Source organism: Rhineura floridana, chromosome 4, assembly GCF_030035675.1.
Source record: "Rhineura floridana isolate rRhiFlo1 chromosome 4, rRhiFlo1.hap2, whole genome shotgun sequence".
Lineage (NCBI taxonomy): Eukaryota > Metazoa > Chordata > Lepidosauria > Squamata > Rhineuridae > Rhineura > Rhineura floridana.
The window spans coordinates 45,836,134-45,852,122 of NC_084483.1; the positions used below are offsets into that span (position 1 = coordinate 45,836,134).

The window sequence follows — 15,989 nt, forward strand, 5'->3', positions numbered from 1 at the left end:
GCCCTCATGGAGCTCTGGATCTCAGAGGATATGCAGGAACACATCCAGGACAGAAACTCAGGAAAGTCCCCCTCAGAAGGAAAGAAAATTGGTGGCGAATGTGGAAGAGAAGCACTGGCTGCCTCAATGGGGGGGGGAATTGCACTGCACTGATCCATCACACTGGGAAGGGACATGCTGGAATCAGAAATTTCCCTTTCCCTGTGACCACATTGCTGTCGAGTGGTGGAACTAACTGGACAGGACATGTTGCCAGTCCCAGTTTTCCCAGTACACAAGCACAGATTGAGGGTTATAGGATTGGGGGAATAATGAGAGTGCTCCACTCAGGAATGATGAGGGAGTGTACCCATAAAAACCTTGATCACTTGTTCATCTACACCCTGTTTGCCAGGAAAAACATTGGAATGGCAGGAGGAAAAAGGGACAAACAGATGGAACTGCTGGGTTCCCGTAGGGTGCAGAAAATCTGTCCCCACTATGAATTGACCATACTGAAATAAGAGAGCAGCCACCACCTCTAGAACCACCCTAGCACGTGTTACTGCAAAATCAAAATGGCGTTCCTGCCTTTTTCTGAGGAAAAGTTATAAACTGGCGAAGCTGAGAAGAGAAAGTGGCCTCTAAAGACTTCAGCGCACTTAACAGCCAATAAAAATGGCACCCCTGCCTTCCCTAAGGAGGCTATAATCGCCTCTCTCAGCTTCTCAAAAAAATCCACTCAATCGGAGCAAGGCATGGAGCCACCAGTCAGGAAGCTATCTATGAGTAGCAGCAACTTCCAGAGTGAGTGTTCTATGGGAAGCCTTGCTGCTGAGAGACCACTTGTCCCTGGAACGCAGGGCGGACCCTGACAGGCAGCGGTTAGGTAGATGGCTCTGTCCCGGGAGACAGAAATTAGCAATTTGGCAGAGCAGAGACTCTATAGATCAATGCTGAAATTGTTGGCGCAGGATGGACCTCAATACCACCCCCGTTTCAGCTCACAATCTCCTGCTCAGGCACGTTCAGTAGTCTAACAGTAACACATAACACATTCACACACACAACCCAGGAAAAGGGAAGAGGAAGCAAGCTCGCAAGAGGTAAAGAAAGTCTAAAGAAATTTAGATGAGTAAAGGACCCTACTGTTCATGACCGCAGGCAGGGTCAAACTGGAGGGCGGGATGACTCCTCCCCCTGGAAGAGGAGGCAAATGATTCTGGACCCTGCCTGTCAATCCAGTAGGAGGCGTCATCCCTACAAGAGAATGTTCTCCACTGCCAAAAGGTAAATGTCTCCATTCACCATATAAATAGAGCCCATGGTGATTGCCCTGTTAGAGTTGCAAAAGTGTCCTTTTATCAATATATTTATGTGTGTGTGTGTGTATTCACAATTCAGGTGCACTAGTAAGATAATAATACAATAAACCATGGTGAAATGTATGTTTGTCTGTCTACATGCCTCCTCCCCTTCCCGGGCATTCTGATCAGAAGAAAAATGTGGGGTAAGAGGAGAAAAGAGATAATTACTCCATCTTTATCATTTAGGAAATGATTCAATATTATGATGATGCAAAGGGGAAGGAGAAGCTGTGCTGAGAGTCAAACTCCAGAACAGGCACATTGACTTACTGACTTCTTAATAACCTTAAAACTTTTGCAATTGTTACTGTGGTAGAATTTTACTTCACACCTTTATAAATATGTAAAATGATAAGTCAGCTGTGGTGTTTATGTATTTTTGAAACAATTTGTCAATTGCTCTCAAGACAGACTCTCAAGTTAATGTCTTATCCATAATTGCGAGATTATATGGAGAGCACACAATCAAGCAGTACATTGACCAATACGCATAATTTCACTATTTGTGCTTGAAATCCATCATAATACACCAATTAAATGAAATCACTTGACAACTTATCTGCTGGGACCCCCACACAAAGATCACAAATGTTAACTGAACAGTAACCATTCAGATCATGCACTTATTATTCTTATGGCTATAATGAATACTGATTTTTTTCCCTTTTACTGAAAAAATATATTTTGCTTACAATATAATCATTGTGAGGGTATGACATGGCTCCACACTTAAGTTATTCAATGAAATAAACAGAGAAATCCATTTGAAAACAACTCATCACAAAACCTTGGTTTCTAGAGAATCAAGATTAGTGCTCCTAAAACACCGTGTAGGTACGCATGTTCTCTCTCTCTCTCTCTCTCTCTCATACACACACTCACACACACACAGAAAAGTATTACCTCATAGCCTCTAGAATTATTCTGAATTCCATAGTGTGGTGTACCAGGGTCTGGGCAACTGTTATGAGCAGGATCTACAATTGAAAACAAAAGGCACAGAGAATGGATTAGGAGGCTCTTATGCAGGAATACATTATTTATTTAAGACTCCCAGAGCAGCTTTCGTAAGATCTTTAAAAACAAGACAGTCCCTGCCCTCAAGACTTATATTCTAATGGACATAATAAAAAAGGAAAGGGGGATGGGAACGGAGGGAGGAACTCAGTTCCCAATTCTTAAAGTTAAATGCTCCTTTTCCTAGTGACCAGCTAATATAAACAAGTTCAGGGAGAGGAGGAGCTAACCATAACAAGTCTTTCAGTGGTGCTGTTGTGGTTCTACTTTCCATGTCTTGGGGAAGAAAGTGAGCCTCTTGAAAGTTTCAGTTGGTAGAGATCTCTTCGGATTCCAAGTCTCCACGCGAGTCCTCTTTCTCCACAACAATTAACTCATTGTCTGGATATACAACCTGGTCTTCCAACGAATAAATGTGTCTACCCTTAGTAGTGGGGGAGAGGGTCCGGTGATAGGTGGGGCCCGTGTGCTTGATGATGAGCGAGACAGAGCAGAATGCTGTGTCCGTTGTGCCCTTAGTGGGGCTTGGGCAGATGTTCCTGCTGCACAAGTATCCTCTTGAATGTGAGGTATAGGTACAGCTGCCACTCTAATCAGGACTACTTGTTGAATACACAACTCCCGATGTTGTGTGGGAGGTGAAGAAGAGGAAGACAGGTCTCTGGATAGGTCTACCAAGAGAACTTCCCTCAGTTGTTCCTTCAATTGCTGTAGCATCGGTGCTGAAAACTATAATTGCAGTGGCTGAGCATAACAACAAGAGGGCTGGTTTTGGGCACCCCCCCTCCGAGGTAACCTGAGCTGAATATGCCATCCCTGTCTCCTGAAGGGATAGATGAGGCATGGGGGCTTCTTGAAATCCTGAGATTACCTCATGCAAAGATCTTGTAGAAAAGATAGAAGTTAAAGTCACAGAAGGTTGTCCCCCTTCCTCAGACAGGGGTTCCTAGTCTCTTTGGGATCTACAGACGGTGCTGTGAGAGTCTTCTAATACAGCCCCATCCTCATCACCATCTTCCTCCAAACTGCCGTGTTCCCGCCTATTCCTTCCTGAGGTGAAATCCCATGAAGCCACCCTGTCTGCTAATAAATGTGCCTCAGCAACCTCCTGCCTGCTGGTGGAGGGGCAGGCTATCACTGCCTCTGTCGCTGAATTAAACTTCATGGTGGACACTGCCGTTTGGCAGATTGACCCAGGTTGCAGTGGTAGTAATGGCATTGACGCTTGATGGGGCCTTGGCAGAGGCAGGAGCAGCTTAGATTTTTTGGTGGGAACCGCTGTTTTACCGGTTGCCTTTCCCATAGGAAAAAAACGACGCTGTGGGGCTTAAGGGGGAGGGTGGCAAAAGATACTAGCCGCCAGGTAAAACGGCTCTGCAGAGCTTACAGGGGCCAGAGGCGGTAGGCAGTGGATGGTATGGGAGGTGGTGGGCAGGGGGGAGAGCCCCTAGGAGCAGCTCACCCTTAGATGGTGATACTGTGATGGTGAGACCACTAACACAAAGGCCGTCAAGTCTTAAATTGAGGCTGCTAAGCCTTATGAGGCAGAGGCGCTAAGGCTGCTAACACTGAGGCCAGTGAAGTAATGGGAGGGCACAAAGGTGACTAAATGTAGCTGCCCTTTGCAAGTGGCCTGCCGGAGTAGAGGGAAAAATGGACTTTTTTTAAAAAAAAGCCCAACACAACAGAAAGGAAAACACCAATAACCAGAGAGAAAAGAAACCCACACACTAGGGAAAGACAACACCAAAATGAAGGAACACAGGCCTGAACCAAAGCTGAAAAAAGAGCAGAATCAACTGTCTTTGGTGAAGGCAGAAATAGAACTGTAGCAAGTAGCCAGGGAGAGCGGGAAGTCCATGCAAAATCAGAGCTCTTTCTGCCTTCAATCGCTAGGTGGAGATAGTTACCCACCAGAGATCATCTTTCCATGCACAGGAGAATGGCCTTGCGGGATAAACGTGAACCCCAAGTTTGGCCTGTGGGCCAGAGGTTCCCCATTCCTGTTCAAATAGCTTCTTTGACTCAGCTAGTTAACTACACTAGCATCCTTCTGGCCCTGCTGGTACCTTTCCTGATCTACAGAATACATTGGAGGCAACCCTCGACTTAATCTGGTGTGAGATGTGGTGTACCAGAGTACAGTGGCCATAGTGCTATCGAATTCAACATATATGTAAGTGGACAATTGGCCAAGAAATATAGCACAGTCACATTTGACTCCTAAAAGGAAACTTCCCAAAAATGAGGGGATGGGTAAAAAAGGAAGTTGAAAGGCAAGAGTGTCGGATCTCTCCAAAATGCTTGGGGTTTGTTCAAAGCTACAATTATAAACCCTCAGCCAGAAAAAAAAAATCTCTATTCACTTTCTTCACATCATGAGAAATGTTATACATGTCCCCTTTCACCTGCCTTTCTTCCTCATCTTTGATAATGGTGATGTCACTGATTTTAAGAATTATTCTGATAGTTTTATTCTATGTGGTTTTAATGTATGAGAGCCTCTAATAATGTGGCTGTTTAGTTAGTTAGTTATATAAGCCATGGGTCCTAACAAAGGCGGGTAACTTCTCCAGTGTCTCTTGCTGCTCTCCCCCTCAGGTTGCCGGGTCTTCCTCAGTACCGCTTGTGTGTGAGTGTGGCTGTTGTTACTGCCTGGTGCTGTTGTTGTGGCCTTGCTATCGTCATCGTGCAAGAGAGGAGGAAGCTGGTGTGCTGCTGTTTGCCTGTCTGTGCCCTGGTTTGGACGTTGTTGGGGCGTCCAGTACGCCTGTTGCTGCTACTGCAGCACTCTGCTACGCTGCTTGCCCTGGCTGGAGAGGAACAATTTCATCGCTGGCTGCTGTTTTTTGTGTGTATGGATTAGTGTGGTGTGAATGACTGTATGATTGTTGCTGTTATTGCGTCCTTTTAAGAACGGCCAGTGTTGTTAATATAGTTGCGGCTCTGAGTTTGCAACATTTTTAACTCATTGCTGCCACCTGGATGCAATAAATTGCTTTGAATGTGTTTATGTTTTGTGAATGATTGAATTGTTATTATATGTGAGTCTTTAGTTGGAATTGTGTTGTAGTTTAATATTGTTTGAGTGTATTGAGTGTATGTTTATTGTATTGTATTATTGATTAAGTGTGTGTATGTGTGTGTATTTTGATATAAATTTTTGGTATTATTTGTTATTATTTGGTATGAATGTGATCAGGTGTGTGTGTATTGGTGCTTTTATCTGTTTTAATATGTGCCTGGGAGAGTGTATTATACATCAACCGGGGAGACCTTCGGGGGCCCCAATTAGCGTAGTGACGGGTAATGGGAGGTATGGTGTTGTGAGGAGAACATGCCAGGTAAGGGGAACTCATCCCAGACAAGTAGTGTCTGTGACCTGTTCCGGTTCTCCTCACATCCCCAGGACTGCTGGTTGTCCTATCAGTCAGCCTTCGGATCTCCATATGCTGTTGTTAAACGCCAGGTCAGTACATCCCTTGTTTATGATTTAATTGTGGAGGAGACGGCTGACCTGGCGTGTATAACCGAGACCTGGGTGGGTGATATGGGAGGAGTTGCTCTTTCCCAGCTTTGCCCACCTGGGTACATGGTTCAGCATTATGGTAGAGCCGAAGGTCGGGGAGGTGGGGTTGCCGTGGTCTATAGGAGTTCTTTCTCACTCTCCAAGCACCCTGTACAGGTGACGACTGGTTTGGAGTGTCTCCACCTTGGGCTGGGCCAGAGAGACAGGTTGGGAATTTTGTTGGTGTACCGCCCGCCCTGCTGCTCAACAAATTCCCTAACTGAGCTGACAGAGGTAGTCTCGGAGATATTGTTGCAGTCCCCTAGACTGTTGGTACTGGGGGACTTCAATGTTCATGCCGAGACTGCTTTATCTGGGGCGGCTCAGGACTTCATGGCGTCCATGACAACCATGGGGCTGTCTCAGTTTGTTACTGGCCCGACGCATGTGTCGGGACATACCCTTGATTTGATCTTCGCCACTGGGCAGGGAGATGGTGATCTGGAGGTTGGGGATTTTTCATCTACCCCATTGTCATGGACAGATCACCGCTTGCTGAGGTTTAGGCTTACGGCGACCCTTTCCCTCTGCAAGGGTGGGGGACCTATTAAATTGGTCCGCCCCCAGAGACTAATGGATCCTGAGTGTTTCCAAAGGGCTCTAGGGGATTTTCCGACTGAGAAGACTGGCGCTCCTGTTGAAGCCCTGGTTGAACTGTGGAATACGGAGATGACCCAGGCGGTTGACACGATCGCTCCCATGCGCCCCCTCCTATGTAGAGCTCATACAGCCCCATGGTATACCCCGGAGCTGAGAGCGATGAAGCAAGAGAGGAGGAGGCTTGAGTGCAGATGGAGGCGCACTCCTGACGAATGCAATTATGCCTTGGTAAGAGCCTGCTCTAAGCGATATACAGCAGCGGTGAGGGCAGCAAAAAAGAGTTATTTTGCTGTCAGTATTAAGGCTCTCCCGCCCAGTGGAGCTTTTTAAAACTGTACGAGGGCTTTTACATCTTGGCCCTCGGGATACTATAGATTCATCTGTAGTCCGTTGTGATGAGTTCGCTGGACACTTCCAAACTAAGATCGCTTGCATTCGTCGGGACTTAGACTCCAATATTATAGCAGTTGGATTCAATGAAGCATCCAGACCACGGTCTTGTCCTCATTTATTGGATGAGTTTCAGTTGGTGCAGCTTGAGGATGTTGACAAGATCCTTGGACTGGTGTGGGCGACCACGTCTGTGCTGGATCCTTGCCCCTCTTGGCTGGTGAAAGCTGGCAGGACCGGAACCGCCGGCTGGGCCAAGGAGGTAATCAATGCCTCTTTGCGAGAGGGTGTGGTCCCTGACTGCTTAAATGCGGCGGTAGTGAGACCGCTCCTTGGACCCAGATAACTTGAACAACTATAGACCTGTGGCGAATGTTCCGTTCCTGGGCAAGGTTCTGGAACGGGTGGTGGCCGGCCAGCTCCAGGGACTCTTGGATGACACTGATTATCTTGATCCATTTCAATCCGGTTTTAGGCCTGGGTTTGGTACCGAAACAGCCTTGGTCGCCCTGTATGATGACCTTTGTCGGGAGAGGGACAGGGGGAGTGTGACCCTGTTGATTCTCCTTGATCTCGCAGCTGCTTTTGATACCATCGACCATGGTATCCTTCTGGGAAGGCTCACGGAGTTGGGAGTTGGGGGTATTGCTTGGCAGTGGCTCCGCTCCTACTTGGTGGGTCGTCAACAGAAGGTAGTGCTTGAGGAACACTGCTCGACACCCTGGACTCTCCATTGTGGAGTCCCACAGGGATCGGTACTGTCCCCCATGCTTTTCAACATCTATATGAAGCCGCTGGGTGCGGTCATCAGGAGTTTTGGAGTGCGTTGTCACCAGTATGCTGATGACATGCAACTCTATTTCTCCTTTGCATCTTCCTCAGGTGAGGCTGTTAACGTACTAAACCGTTGCCTGGCCGCGATAATGGATTGGATGGGAGCTAACAGACTGAAACTTAATCCAGACAAGACCGAGACGCTGTTAGTGAGTGCCTTCTCTGCCCAGATGGTGGATGTTCACCCTGTTCTGGATGGGGTTACACTCCCCTTGAAAGAACAGGTTCGTAGCTTGGGAGTTCTTTTCGACCCTTCCCTGTCTCTTGAGGCTCAGGTAGCCTCAGTGGCACGGAATGCTTTCTACCATCTCCGATTGGTAGCCCAGCTACATCCCTATCTGGACAATGACGACCTCGCCTCAGTCGTTCATGCTCTGGTAACTTCTAGATTGGACTACTGCAATGCGCTCTACGTTGGGCTGCCCTTGAAGATAGTTCGGAAACTACAGTTAGTCCAGAATGCAGCGGCCAGATTGTTGACGCGGACCAGAAGGTCTGCTCATATAACACCTGTTTTGGCCCGTCTGCACTGGCTTCCTATTTGTTTCCGGGCTAAATTCAAAGTGCTGGTTTTGACCTATAAAGCCTTACACGGCATGGGACCGCAATACCTGGTGGAGCGCCTCTCCCAATATGAAACTACCCGTACACTGCGCTCAACATCTAAGGCCCTCCTCCGAGTACCATCCCATCAAGAAGCTCGGAGGATGGTGACTAGAAATAGGGCCTTTTCGGTTGTGGCTCCCGAACTGTGGAATGGTCTCCCCGATGAGGTGCGCCTGGCGCCGACGCTGCTATCTTTTCAGCGCCAGGTGAAAACCTTTTTATACTCCCAGGCATTTTAAAGTGTATTTTTACAGTATTTTATTACTATGTTGTATTCTGGATGTTGTTTGGTTCTCGTATTGTTTGTGTGTTTTTGTTTTTTTGAGTTATTATATTTATTGTATTTATATATTGTGCCTGCTTTTACCTTTTATGTACACCGCCCAGAGAGCCTTTGGGCTTAGGGCGGTATATAAATTAAATAAAATAAATAAATAAATAAATAAATAAAGGTTGCACCCACTATTGGGGCCTGATCCCATCCAATAAGGCCATCATGGGGCACTGAAAGAGCAGAGACAGTCAAGGATTTTCTCTCCTCTAAGTTCTCCAGACACTAGCTTCAGTTTCCTAACCATCTTCAAGGACAGTTCCATGTAGAGCGTATTTCCTGGGAACTGTATTATTATGCACAATCCAATCTCTGAGGGGTGAATAGTATCAGGACCTCCCTTATATACAGAATGCGCACACAAACAGGCACCAAAGTGACCAAGAACCAGAACCTGGCATTAGGCAACACAGATACAGTCCCATTTTATTCTTAATGTCTTGAGAATCACAGTGAGAAGGTTTGGGCCCATCCAAATGGAACTGATTGACTTCCTCCCATATGTGAATGATTGCCATTCATTCCTAAGGAGAAAAATTAAGTGCTACATTTGGGGACAATTAAAGTCCCCCTCCACTTCCCATGCAGGATGCCTGGATTTCAGGGTGATGAAGTGTGTTTCTGTGTGCAAAGGAACACAAAGGCTCCTTGCAGTACCCAAGTCCTGCACACACCCCGTCCAACATAATGACAGGCATTTCACCAGTTTGTAGTAATTTCCAGGGCACAGTGTTTGTAATCTTATAATCCAGAAACAGGATATGCTACTTCATATTCTACCTTGATTTCAAATTTCAGTAGTTAGTCACTTTAATCATGCTGTCACCGGAATACATAATGGACTTATTTACAAAGCAAATCTTAAAGGCTTCAGAATTCAGACAGATGGGAGCCTAAACCATGACTTTTATATATATAAAAAAGTGTGCTTGAGCAATCAAGGGACTTTTAACTTCATCAGTAGTTTGACTGTGCATCTGCTAATGGGAAAACGAAACAATATCCCACCAACAGAAAACAATCTCATATATATATATATATATATATATATATATATATAGACACACACACACACACAGATAGACTTGCAGCTGCAGTGGCTGAATAACAGTAGTAGAGTCAGAAATAAACAAATCAAAACAGTAGCGAGAAAAGAGTAGACAGTACCACCTTTGGGGAAGTGCTGTTTACAAAGGATTATTGTTTAACAACACCTTGACTTAGATTAATTAATTAATTTATTTATTAGATTTATATTTCGCCCTTCCTCCCATTAGGATCCATAACTAAAGTTTGGATTTACCACCTCAGCATCCCATCTCCCTGTGAAGATAAAGGTTTAAATATTTTCACAAAGTTTTGTGGTTCAGTGCTGCCTTCTAAATGCAAATCTATACTTACAGAAACATGATGCGGTATAAACACTTTCTGAACTGTAACATTCTGTGCCTCCCCCCCCCGATCGGTGTTTTATTGCAGGTGTATTTAGTAACAAGCTCTTGACACAGTAATAATGCATTAGAAGTGGATTTATTCTGCTTTATTAGTTGCTCTGCTATGCTTCCCCATTATTGCTGTCCAGAGGGGCTGCAGCACAACAAACACAGGATAAAAACCTGGAACTTTTGTGGTAGGAAAGGTTATGGGATTTCAGCAGGTAGTTACAGGATATGCACTAACTGGAAATGAAACCATATGGCCATCTCAAAACTGTTGCAGGTACAAACAATGTTGAAAGTGAGATTGCATATGATCTCCTCAAGAGAATCATAAGCATACATAATCATGAATGTGCATAAAAAGGATGTCTGGACAGGCCCTATAGTGCAGATGGAGAATTACATAATTGAATCCTACTCCAAGATAGACAGATTATAGCTAAGAGAGAGCTGGACATGAGCTCCCTAACCCCTGGGAATCAGAAATAATCCTGTCCCAAAAGAACTGCACCATATACTTTTTCTGAACCTGTCAGTTGATTCAAATTTTTAAAATACGGAGCAACTGATAACCCTGAGAGCCAGTGTGGTATAGTGGTTAGAGTGTTGGACTACGACCTGGGAGACCAAGGTTTGAATCCCCACACAGCCATGAAGCTCACTGGGTGACCTTGAGCCAGTCACTGCCTCTCAGCCTCAGAGGAAGGCAATGGTAAACCACCTCTCAGTACCGCTTACCATGAAAACACTATTCATAGGGTCGCCATATGTCGGGATCAACTTGAAGGCAGTCCATTTCCATTTTGATAACCCTATTGACTAACAGCCCTGCACAATTTGATGGGACAGGCTTACTAGATGCTTTACTTATGCTAGTGAGGCTAGCACCATCTCATTTCTCCAGAGGAACCTGGAGGGTTCTAGCATAACAAAACAAACTTCAGTGTGCTATAAATTAAGAGAAACTTCAAAGGAAGCCATATTGTCAAGGTGTTTTATAAAAGCACTGTGAAGGATGGAGCAAGCCTTGGCTGCCCTTTGACAAACAGAACATTGCTTCTTCCCTGCCGCTTCTCTTGCTGATCAGAGAATTCCAGAGCTCCTTCCTCCTCAGGCTCCCCCTTCCTTTGCATTTTACATATGACCTGTGGACTTCATAGGCTTCATGACAACCTTGCCTTGCTCGTGAGCAGGATCTTTAGTTCCAAGCAGGTTATTGCTTATGGGTGGGGATGTAAGAATGGAGCATTTTCCACACCGCACTGTACTAGTCACATGCAGCACTGTTTCCATTCCACTTAAGTTTGCCTTCCACCAGAAACAATGTTATTCATATCATTGCCCACTGTGGCGAAATTACATAATTTGCATAATTAATTGCATATACATTGCTATTATGTTATTCTACCCCATTCATTTCAATGCAAAGGAAACAAAATGCAGAGGAGAAAGCACAATCAATTGTGTATTGTTTGCATACTGAAAGCAACAACAGTGAATATCAATCACATCCACTGGACTGACTTCTGTTCCAGACATGGAATGAATAAGTTAACATCAAAAATTTCTGCTCCAGTTTCTGTTTCTGTCAGAATTCTCCGACATCCTTACCTATGAGGTAACAGGCAGAGAAGTCTGCTCCTGTCAGTGTGGCTCTGTTTCCCCAATCAACCTGCCATCTTCTTCCACAACTCCTGTTATGGACCCTGTTACTATTTAACAAGCCCCCCCCAAAATAACTACAAGAACAATTAAGCAACAGTTCCACCTATTGAAATGTACTGCCTTCAAGTCGATTCCGACTTATGGCGACCCTATGAATAGGGTTTTCATGAGGCTGAGAGGCAGTGACTGGCCCAAGGTCACCCAGTGAGCTTCATGGCTACGTGGGGATTCAAACCCTGGTCTCCCAGGTCGTAGTCCAACACCTTAACCACTACACCACACTGGGTTACCAAAAAAACCCAACACTGGTTGATGTGCATTCAGCAGTGGCTGGAGAGAAGATTAGGCAAACTGCCAGTGGCCTCAGCATGACAACTGAGGGGCAAGGGTTTTAAGCAGTGAGAGGTGATGTTGGGGGTAAAGGCAGGGAGTGCCCTAATCAGCACCCTATGAGCACACAGCTAATGACTGGATAGTTACTCCTAAGAGCCCACACCAGGGGCAATTACCTCCTGCTGACTGGGCTTCCTCCCTGCTGAAAAACTCAAATGGGCTTGGTAAAGTATCTATTAAAACACCTGAAATATTAAGTGTAATATTAATGTATAATAGCTACCAATCATAAAACATTGTTAAAAACCATCACATATAGAAATAAAATATTCTTAATATATTCCTTGCTTTCAAAACTCATACTAGATCTTTCCCAAATGCATTTCAACCTGTAGAGGTCTTCTTCAGTGGGTACTTTAGATTTTTGATAGCTGGATGTTCCTTTGGCATTTTATATCTTGTAAATAATAGATCTGACCTGCACCATATATTGTACAGATGAGTGTCTTGCTCAGTCTTTTAATTTTGACTGATAAAGAAATAGTGAAAATCCTTAATTATACAGGCCTCTCAAATTCAACAGAATTGCTTTTTTTACCAGCCAGCTTCCTCCCTGCCTCAGCTTCTTAGTGCTTAAACATATGGGATGGGGTTCCACCTCCTCTTTCGATTGCTAGTGACTTGCCAGTAATTTAACCTGAACCACCTCACTGGCTGCTACTGTGCTATTTTAATTCTAGATATATTACTGTTCATTTAGCTCTCTAAACATTAACTGAAACCACTATGGGTTAATACTGTTCCTCCCCCTTTTCCTTTTTAAGAACTTCACAGTCTCAATGGTACACTAGTGAAGTTAAGAGCTCTAGAGGAGATTAATATGGCTGCTAAAGTGGCCTCAAGGGCTGTTGCTGCACAGGTAGAGAAGAGCTAAAAAAACAGATTATTTTAACTGTGCAAAACTATTTTGAAAGGAAAAAGATCAGTCACAGAGTGGCAGTATTACTTTAAATGGATGGTACTCCATTCCCAGGATATCCTTTAGCCCAAGAGCTCTGAATCAGTTTAATACTGCCAACATAAAAATCAAACTCTATCCATAGGGAGAAGGTCACCTAACTGTACAGTATTGAGTTGCTTGCCTTTAATGCTGCATTATTTGTGAGATGAAGAAGGCAGTGGAACTGCTCTGTCTTATTGTGAAAGCTGACTGGCTTTTACCCTTGCCAGGTGGGTAGACAAGAGAGGATATAGGAGGCTGAGAAATTCCCAGCCTGGGAAATTACTGAGATGAAGAAAAAGGATGGAGGAAAAAATTCCTGAAAGCAAAATTCTATGCCCTGGGATAAAGGGGGCTATTTGTGGAATGGAGAAGGCAAAAGAATATACAAAATGAGAACTCTGTACAATCCCTGAAAGAGATTATATTATCCTAGAAAGGAGCTTATGAAAGTTGTACTAACATAAATTTTGAATAAATCCAGGATTCTGGAGTAAGGCAAAATAAATGTAAAACAAAACAGGGAATGAAGAGTTCTTAGACAGAACACTGGAACAACAGCAGCAAAGAGAAGTGGAGATGGAAGAACAACAGCATGTGGTAGCAGAAGAGGAGACTGCTTTGGAGAGGAGCAACGAAGTGGAGGAAACTCCGTGGGAAAGGCTGACAGTTAGGAGCAGAAGAGCTAGAAGACACCCTTCACCAGTGGAACTATGGAACTGCTTTCAACCACTCGAGGATGAGACTGGAGGACACCCTATGGTGGAAGAATTACAGGTGACCCTGTGAGACAAGAGCAAGAGGCTGAAGCTCAATCAAGCAGGGGCAATGAAACCACACCCCACAACAAGAAGAGTACTAGTAGTGGGACACTCTCTACTGCCAGGGATTGAAACCCAAGTATGCCGAGAAGATCCGTGGACTCGCCAGGTATGCTGCCTACCAGAAGGACGGATTAGAGACGTGACGGAAGGGTTGCCATCACTTATCAAGCCCACTGACAGGTATCCCTTTCTCCTCATCCATGTGGGAACAAATGATACTGCCAAACGGAGCTATGAAGAAATCACATCAGACTTTGAAGCTCCGGAAAGGAAACTCAAGGACTTTGGGGCCCAGATAGCTTTTTCATCCATCCTTCCAGTACTTAGAAGAGGAGTAGAAAGGGAATGAAAAATACTCCATGTGAATGAATGGCTACAAAGGTGGTGCCAATGTGAGAGATTTGGATTCTGGGACCACAGGCTATGCTTCCTAGAAGATGGACTGCTGGCAAGTGATGGGTTGCATCTCAGAAGGACTGGGAAGAATGTGTTTGGCCACAGTATGGAGAAGTTCATCAGGAGGGCTTTAAACTGAATCCTAAGCGGGAGGGAGATGAAAACTTGGTGGTAATGACTGATGAAGGCTCGTGTACAGTAATGGGAACAGAAATTGGCTCTAATAGGGCCTAGTAACAGTCCTCAGAAAAATGTAGTAAGGAAGCCAAGCCATAAACCACATGGTCTTCAATGTCTGTATACTAATGCGCAGATCATGGGAAACAAGCAGGACGAACTTGAACTCTTAATACAGGAGGGTAATTACGACTTGATAGGTATAACTGAAACTTGGTGGGATGACTCCCATGACTGGAACATAGCAATTGAAGGATATAACTTGTTCAAAAAGAACAGAAGGAATAGAAATGGAGGTGGAGTTGTACTATATGTTAAAAATTTATATCCCTGCACAGAAATACAGGAAGATGAGTTTGGTAGCTCCACCGAGAGTATCTGGATTAAAATTAATGGGGCAAGAAATAAAAGGAATGTGGTGCTTGGAGTCTGCTACTGACCACCCAATAAAGGAGAAGACAAGAATGTAACTTTTGAAAAGCAAATTGCCAATGTTTCGAGGAGGCAGTGGTGGACTTCAAATATCCTGATATCTGTTGGGAGACAAACTCTGTCAAACACGGCCCCTCCAAGAAATTTCTGACTTGTGCTGGAGATAACTTTCTCCTACAGAAAGTGGAGGAAGCAACCAAAGGATCAGCTATCCTGGACTTGATTTTAACCAATAAAGATGATTTGGTGGATGAAGTGGCAGTTATGGGAACTTGGGGAAAGTGACCACACCATACTTGAATTCTTGATTTTAACATAAGCAAAAGCTGAGGGTAGCCATATGTGCATCCTAGACTTCAGGAAAGCTGATTTTAATAAACTCAGAACAATTGTAAGTATGGTTCCATGGCAAGCCACCCTAATAAGTAAAGGATTCCAAAATGGGTGGGAGTTTCTAAAAAGGAAATTCTAAAAGCACAACGGCAAGCAATTCCAACAAAGAAAAAAGGGGGGAAACAGCAGGAGAAGCCAATGTAGCATCACAAAAAGCTACAAAAAGCATTTGTTTTTTGAAAACAAAAAAGGACACATACAGGAAGTGGAAAGAAGGCCAGGCCACAAAGGAAGAGTACAGACAGGTATCATGGAATTGCAGGGATGGTGTCAGGAAGGTTAAAGTCGAGAATGAGCTGAGGTTAGCGAGAGATGCTAAAAGCAACAAAAAGCTTTCTTCAGGTACGTCCATAGTAAAAGACAGAGAAAAGAAATGGTGGCACAGCTACTCAATGAGAATGGCAAAATGATGACAGAGAAAAGGCAGAAGTGCTCAATTCCTACTTTGACTCAGTCTTCTCTATGACCCTCCCAGGAAACATGAAGTAGAAGGGGCAGGATTGGAGCTTGAGATTGATAGACAAATGGTCAAGTAATACCTAATCACTTTGAACGAGTTCAAATCAGCAGGGCCTGTTAAACTGCATCCTAGAGTATTGAAGGAACTGGCTAAAGAACTCTCAGAACCGCTGTCATCT

The 15,989-nt window shown here is 44.5% G+C and overlaps 1 protein-coding gene across 1 annotated transcript in view; it reads right to left on the reverse strand.

The window, feature by feature from the left end:
- Window positions 1-15,989, reverse strand: part of CSMD1 (CUB and Sushi multiple domains 1) — a 1,745,606-nt gene that overhangs the window by 56,929 nt on the left and 1,672,688 nt on the right. Inside the window, exon 62 of the mRNA XM_061622907.1 lies at window positions 2,250-2,323. Coding sequence (XP_061478891.1) covers window positions 2,250-2,323 — 74 coding nt within the window. The remainder of the gene's footprint in view (window positions 1-2,249; window positions 2,324-15,989) is intronic.